This window comes from Gasterosteus aculeatus, chromosome 16, assembly GCF_964276395.1.
Source record: "Gasterosteus aculeatus chromosome 16, fGasAcu3.hap1.1, whole genome shotgun sequence".
Classification (NCBI taxonomy): domain Eukaryota; kingdom Metazoa; phylum Chordata; class Actinopteri; order Perciformes; family Gasterosteidae; genus Gasterosteus; species Gasterosteus aculeatus.
The window spans coordinates 19,762,130-19,769,629 of NC_135704.1; the positions used below are offsets into that span (position 1 = coordinate 19,762,130).

A 7,500-nucleotide genomic window follows, 5' to 3' on the forward strand; every position below is an offset into this window, starting at 1 on the left:
ATTTAGAGCTCTTTGAGAATAAACTGTCACTGAAAGTAAAAAAATATCTATATTAGCCATTAATAAGATAATATAAGATATATAATATCTGATCAGACTGTGCATCTGTAGATAATCAATCATATTGATAGTAAATGGATCAGCGTCTGAGGACATTTAAGTGACGATGACGATGCTGCTGATGAGGTTAATGATGATGACGATGCCGTCTTCAGACCTGCCCCCCCCATCGACCCGTGAGCGACCCCCCGGCTGTAAAACGGTGTTTGTGGGAGGGCTGCCGGAGAACGCCACGGAGGAGACCGTCAGAGAAGTGTTTGACCCCTGTGGAGAAATCATCGCCATCCGCAAGAGCAAGAAGAACTTCTGCCACATCCGCTTCAGTGAGGAGTTCATGGTGGACAAGACTCTGTACCTGTCAGGTGAGAGGACACGCGCACACACACACACACACACACGCACACGCACACACACACGCAGTGGAATCAGGACTTAAGAAAATGACTCTTCTTCTCTCCTGATTTATTCCCTCAGTAAACATCGTGTCTCAGTCTCTAGTTCCAAGTCTTCTTCAGCAGGTCTCACCTGGTCTAGTGGTCACTTCCTGTCTCGTGCCTCGTCTCCCAGGGTACCGGATGCGGATCGGCTCCAGCACCGACAAGAAGGACTCGGGGAGGATCCACGTGGACTTTGCTCAGGCCCGGGATGACCTGTACGAGTGGGAATGTCAGCAGCGCCTGATGGCGCGGGAGGAGCGCCACCGCCGCAAGATCCACGAGGACCGGCTGAGGCCGCCCTCGCCTCCTCCCATAGTGCACTTCTCTGAGCACGAGGCCGCCACGCTGGCAGAGCGGCTTAAAGGTGAGAGGAGCCGATCAAACCGTAAACCGATCAATTTACAGAAATGCTTTTTTATAGCACATTTCCACAAAAACCATTAAAAAACATCCATTCAGTCGTTGAAATCTAAAATACACCTAAATAGAATCGAACTGGCAGTGTGGGTTACGAGCACCAAAAGGGTGCATGAAAGGCAGCAGCAAACAGAAAGGTCTTTAATGTGGATTTAAAGGAGCTTCGGGAGCTTGTGTGGAGGAGAACAACTGAAGCTGCTTCTCCATCTTTAGTTCTGACTCAGAAACAGAAAGTGGACCCGTCCCAGACGACCTGAGGGTCCGTGGTGGTTCATCAGGTATCAGCAGATCAATGAACACTGTGCCCTCAGCACACTGTGTGATGTGTGGATGTTCTTCTGAAGCCCCCCCCCCCCCCCCCCCCCCTTCCTCCTTATTTCCTGCTGTAGCTGATTTTTATCGCCACGACTGAAAATAACCCAGTTTTACAGCAGAAAGCAGTTTTTCTTCACACCGAGCAGAGCTGTGTTTATTCACATTTATCACAGAGACTACGGAGTCGTTTCAGGAAGCAGATTAGAACATTTAATAAATAACAACTTTACTGTTTATCAGTAAAGGAACAATAACACTTCTACACAACATAGAAATACAATAGTGTCACGGTTTGGGTTCATGTCTGGTTTTATTTTGTAGTTTCTTGCCTCTGTCCTCCCTGGGTCACGTCACTTCCTGCCTTGTCCTGTCGTCCCCTGTGATTGTCTGTCATGTCATGATAGTTTCCACCCTCGTGTATTCAAGCCGTGTGTGTCTCTTGTCACTGTTGGCGTCGTTGTCTATCGTCGTGGATGTCTCTGGTTCCTGTCTGCCTTTTGCCCCACTTCCTGTGTGTGTTCTCGCCCGTTGGCTTTTGCTTTGCTTCCTTTTTGACTATTAAAGTCGTTTTTGCTTTTGAACTCTGCATTTGAGTCCTGCCTCCCACGCATCCCTGACAGATAGTAATACAGAGGAAATACAATAGTAATACAGAGGAAATACAATAGTAATACAGAGGAAATACAATAGTAATACAATATTAAAACAATAGTGATAAAATAGTAATACAATAGGAACACAACTTCAATACAATAGTAATGCAATAGTTCCACTATTGTTATACAATATTAACACAATAGTAATACGATGGCAGAGCAGGTGAAAAGCAAACAGTGCGTCTATAGTGTCTCATGTGAGGAACCTGTTGCTTGGTAACGGTGCACACACACACACACACACACACACACACACACTTGTACACTGTTGTGCTCAGGTAGAAGGTTTATTGATGCTCACAGGAATTAAACTACCGAAACGTTGTGCCGCCGCTCATCCGTCCTCCGCCTCCTGACACAAGGCGCCGGTGTCGTGTGATTGGCTCCTCGTACAGCGGCAGGATTGTGTGTCTGTGTGAGGCGGTTCATCTTCTCTCTGCAGGCCTCTCAGCGCTCTGGTCCAACGGTGCACTCGGTGGAGGCTTTGTTGGTTTTGGAGGATCACAAATGCTGTCTGTGCTCAGCGGCTGAGCGGCGGTTCGTGGAGGCGGGAGAAGAGAAGCGTTTGATTCCTCACGGCCGCTCGGCTGTTTGTTCAGCGCGACTGAACGTTAAAACCACTTCCTCCTCCTTCAGACCCAGAGCCCCACAGAGCGCCAGTCAGTGGTCGTTCTGGGTGGTTATTGTGGTTGTACTTGGTTGTAGATTTTTATTTATTTGACCTTTATTTAACCAGGTAAAATCATTTGCTGTCCTGCTCCTAAATGGTGGAAGGAGGTCTCTGAAGACATCAGGACCACAGAGAGCCTTCACATCTTCAGACTAAAGACACACCTCTTCAGACTCTACCTCCACTAACACACTAACTAACTGTACCACTTACATTGGACTTATAATGGTTCTTATCTACAGCATATTGCTCTTCTGAGTTTGTTTCCTTATGGTTAAATACACTTATTGTAAGTCGCTTTGGATAAAAGCGTCAGATAAATGACATGTGATGGAATGTAATGTAAAATGAAAGGAGTTATAACCAAACACAGTACGGACTTTGGGAATGATGAGCCAAATGAAGGTGGTGGATCTTAAATAGCGATTGCTGTCAGAAATGTGCAGAAGATGTGAGAGGTAGCAGTGGTCATTCCCACAATGGATTTGTAGACCACGAGCAGCCAGTGTTGTAGTCACCTGGTATGATGGGGGGGCAATCCACCAATCTGTACAGATCACAGTGGTGGGTGGTGAAGGGCGTCCAGTTTTCTGAGGGTGGACTTTTATAAATTATATCGCCATAATCGAATAGAGGAAGGATTTCTAATTGGTTTAGTTGGTTGTAGATGATTATAGTTGGTTGTAGATGAAGATGATTATAGTTGGTTGTAGACGTTTATAGTTGGTTGTAGACGTTTATAGTTGGTTGTAGATGATTATAGTTGGTTGTAGATGAAGATGATTATAGTTGGTTGTAGACGTTTATAGTTGGTTGTAGACGTTTATAGTTGGTTGTAGATGATTATAGTTGGTTGTAGATGAAGATGATTATAGTTGGTTGTAGACGTTTATAGTTGGTTGTAGACGTTTATAGTTGGTTGTAGATGATTATAGTTGGTTGTAGATGAAGATGATTATAGTTGGTTGTAGACGTTTATAGTTGGTTGTAGACGTTTATAGTTGGTTGTAGACGTTTATAGTTGGTTGTAGATGATTATAGTTGGTTGTAGATGAAGATGATTATAGTTGGTTGTAGACGTTTATAGTTGGTTGTAGACGTTTATAGTTGGTTGTAGATGATTATAGTTGGTTGTAGATGAAGATGATTATAGTTGGTTGTAGACGTTTATAGTTGGTTGTAGACGTTTATAGTTCGTTGTAGATGATTATAGTTGGTTGTAGACGTTTATAGTTGGTTGTAGATGATTATAGTTGGTTGTAGACGTTTATAGTTGGTTGTAGATGATGATAATTTGCCGTTGTTGGTTGTAGACGTTTATAGTTGGTTGTATTCGGCGGTAGTTTGGGTGTGGTTTAAGGTTACAGGTGTGTGGTTTCAGTTTATATTTAATTATGCTTTGGGATTATAGTTTGTTTTGAAAGAGATACCAAGATGATAATTAATATTTTCCTTCTGCTGTCCTCAGAGGACCATAAATTCAGCGAAGCGACGGCGGTGCTGTTCACCTGGATCGACCGTGGCGAGGTCAACCGCCGGACCGCCAACCACTTCTACTCCATGATCCAGTCGGCCAACAGCCACGTCCGGAGGCTGATGAGCGAGAAAGCCCAGCACGAGGAGGACATGGAGCATGCCAAGGAGATCTTCAAGAACGCCCTGCTGGCCATCCTCTACCAGTGTAAGGACCTTTTTACCATAAAGACCAGTCGGGCAGACCTTCTGAGGTAGGTTCCTCCTACAGCTCCATGTGTTCCTGGGGGTCTTCTCACGGCCAAACCGTTTGGAATCAACCAGCAAGTCATCTTAGTTCATCGGCTTCTTCTGCGCTTTATGAAACAATTCACATACATATTTAAATCCCTTTATTTTAAACTCCAATATGCAGTTACAGCGAGTTTCTCTTTCAACGAGCTCTGCTTTCCACCTCAGGAGGCTACAGTTAAAGTTATTTATTTATATATCATATGATCATCCAACAATGTGAATTGTTTAAATAAATAATAATGAAATTACATACGAAGCCAGTTGTAATGTAAATCTAAGTCTAAAGTGAAATAGTGCAGCAGGAGAACAGTTTGTAAAGTACGTATTATATTAATATTGCGTCTAATGAAGGTTGTGATATTGAAAGTTCATAGGTCGCGAAGATGTGAAACTCTATAGAACTGGGGCCAATAATCCGCTCACGAGTTCTGGATTTAATCTAAAGAGAGTTACGCCAGGATGAGGTGGAGCTGCTCACCGACGTGGTGGATCCGATCCGTTATCTCACAATGAGTCATTGGCTCTGCAGCTCGTCGCCATGACGACCCGCCCCATCAGGCTCCAGGTCTCAAACGCAGTATGATAAATATCGTTCCCCATGATGACTTTATACTTGAATGATATTACTTTTGTACTACAGGATCGAAGTATTAGTATTTGATCGCAGTACTCCTCTTTGTCTCTAGCTGATCAATGATCTCTCCTCGTACGTTCACCTTAACGTTAATTTTCATACGATATTATATACAGTGTTGTATCAGAAATGCGATCGTAGCCAATAGAAAGATGAAACAGGTGAAGAGAACTAGAGAATTTACCAAAGAATAGTAAAGAATCTATTTAAATGGCTTAGCGGAGCGGCCTTCAACCAAAGGGAACCTGCAACAGCTCAGTCCAGAAACACGTGAACACGGAAAGCAGATCACAAAGTGGGTCGGAGATCTGAAGGAGCCTGATGATGAAATATTATGCAGGTTTAAGCAGGAATCAGCTCAGGGTGAGTATTTGTGAGGAACACTTTCAAAGGCAACATTTAACCTCAGGACATTTGGCTTCAATTCACTTTCACTGTAAAGCAAAAGGATGACATCACAAGCTCCTCCTCCTCGAGGCTCAAGCTCCGCCTCCGCTTTGGTTAAATGTTGCCCTGGTCAGTCGAACAGGAAGTGAAGCAGCACGTAGGTACGGGGCGGCAGCCGGAGAGACCTGATGGTCACGTGATCACACATCAGTGTACGGACCAGAATCATCTGCAGAAGTTCTGCTGACAATCACAGATCATCATTTTTCATGTTGGTCAAGACGTGTTTTCTGGAAGATAGAAGTGACTTTCCTAAAATGTTTGTGACTGGACTCCACGTTGTGTCATCATGTGCTCAGTGACTCTGCAGGACTCAGAGGAACATCTGGTCTGAAGGACCCACAAGCATGTGTGGATTTGACTAAAATGACAACATGACAACAACAAGAACTGACCTGCCAATCAGCGTGTAGCCCCGCCCTATAAAATCCCCTCAATCTCTAGGACGTCCCCCCCTACGACCAGAGGAGTCGCCCCCTGCTGGTCACTACAGAGAAGTAGAGTCATTTCCTCATAGACGTCTATGGGAGCAGAGGAGTCGCCCCCTGCTGGTCACTACAGAGAAGTAGAGTCATTTCCTCATAGACGTCTATGGGAGCAGAGGAGTCGCCCCCTGCTGGTCACTACAGAGAAGTAGAGTCATTTCCTCATAGACGTCTATGGGAGCAGAGGAGTCGCCCCCTGCTGGTCACTACAGAGAAGTAGAGTCATTTCCTCATAGACTTCTATGGGAGCAGAGGAGTCGCCCCCTGCTGGTCACTACAGAGAAGTAGAGTCATTTCCTCATAGACGTCTATGGGAGCAGAGGAGTCGCCCCCTGCTGGTCACTACAGAGAAGTAGAGTAATTTCCTCATAGACGTCTATGGGAGCAGAGGAGTCGCCCCCTGCTGGTCACTACAGAGAAGTAGAGTCATTTCCTCATAGACGTCTATGGGAGCAGAGGAGTCGCCCCCTGCTGGTCACTACAGAGAAGTAGAGTCATTTCCTCATAGACGTCTATGGGAGCAGAGGAGTCGCCCCCTGCTGGTCACTACAGAGAAGTAGAGTCATTTCCTCATAGACGTCTATGGGAGCAGAGGAGTCGCCCCCTGCTGGTCACTACAGAGAAGTAGAGTCATTTCCTCATAGACTTCTATGGGAGGAGTCGACAACCTTCTTTTTCTCACGGACCGTTTAGATGTTAGGCAACATTTCGCGGACCGGTCTCGGAGGTGTGGTGGATAAACTGGCCGACAAACTGGCTGACGATCCTTTTACCCCACAAAAATAGCTTGGTGATGCTTGGGAAATATGTCAAATGGACAAGCTCACGTATTTAGGAGAGAACCCGGTCAATTTTCTAAATTTTTTAGGAAAAAAAAGTCAAATGGCTCAAATGGCGTGTGTCCCTTTGTCCCTGTCTGACAGCGAACCGACAGCTCCGTCACTTCTTTCTAGCAGCGCCTTTGACAGACGCACTCCTCCCATCTGTCCCGGTGTAGCTCCACCTGAGCTCAGGAGGACACTGTGAGGACGCCCTGAGGACAGCGTGTGTCCTGTTAGCATCAGTCATTGCTACAACGCTACATAAACAGCTTGCTTTGTCTTGACCCCCCCCCCTTCTCCTCCTCTTGCTCATCCTCCCCCTCGTCCTCCTCCTCCTCCTCCTCTTCCTCTCCCTCCCCCTCCTCCTCCTCCTCTTCACCCCAAAGTCGAGCAGATCAAAGCCGTTTTCAACGCTGCCACCCGGCAAAAGGCTTGGGACCATTTCTCAAAAGCTCAGCGCAAGAACATAGACATTTGGAGAAAGCAGTGTGAGGTTAGTGAACCATCTCTTTTCAGAGTCCCACAGGAGACAGACAGGAGACAGGAGACAGGCCTCTCCTAAGATATGATGTCTCTGAAATGTGTGAGACATTGCCATGGCAACAGTGATTTCCAGGGTTCAGCCTCAGATCACTTACTCAAATATGGATGAGGAGGAGAAGAAGAATTCAGTGTTTAGTCTCGCTCAGTAAACTGCAGAATTAAAACCAACCAGACCTGAATATTGTGGTCATGTAATATTTATGTCTGTGAGAATAAAATGAAACGAGTTAAAAGAGTTAACTAACCAA

General features: G+C 45.5%; 1 protein-coding gene across 6 annotated transcripts in view; it reads left to right on the forward strand.

Moving 5' to 3' along the window:
* Positions 1–7,500, forward strand: part of enox1 (ecto-NOX disulfide-thiol exchanger 1) — a 47,608-nt gene that overhangs the window by 32,822 nt on the left and 7,286 nt on the right. For all 6 annotated transcript variants that reach the window (XM_078091044.1, XM_078091045.1, XM_078091046.1 and 3 more), the window contains 4 exons: positions 216–422; positions 628–861; positions 4,024–4,236; positions 7,096–7,202. In XM_078091044.1, the coding sequence (XP_077947170.1) occupies positions 216–422; positions 628–861; positions 4,024–4,236; positions 7,096–7,202 (761 nt within the window). The remainder of the gene's footprint in view (positions 1–215; positions 423–627; positions 862–4,023; positions 4,237–7,095; positions 7,203–7,500) is intronic.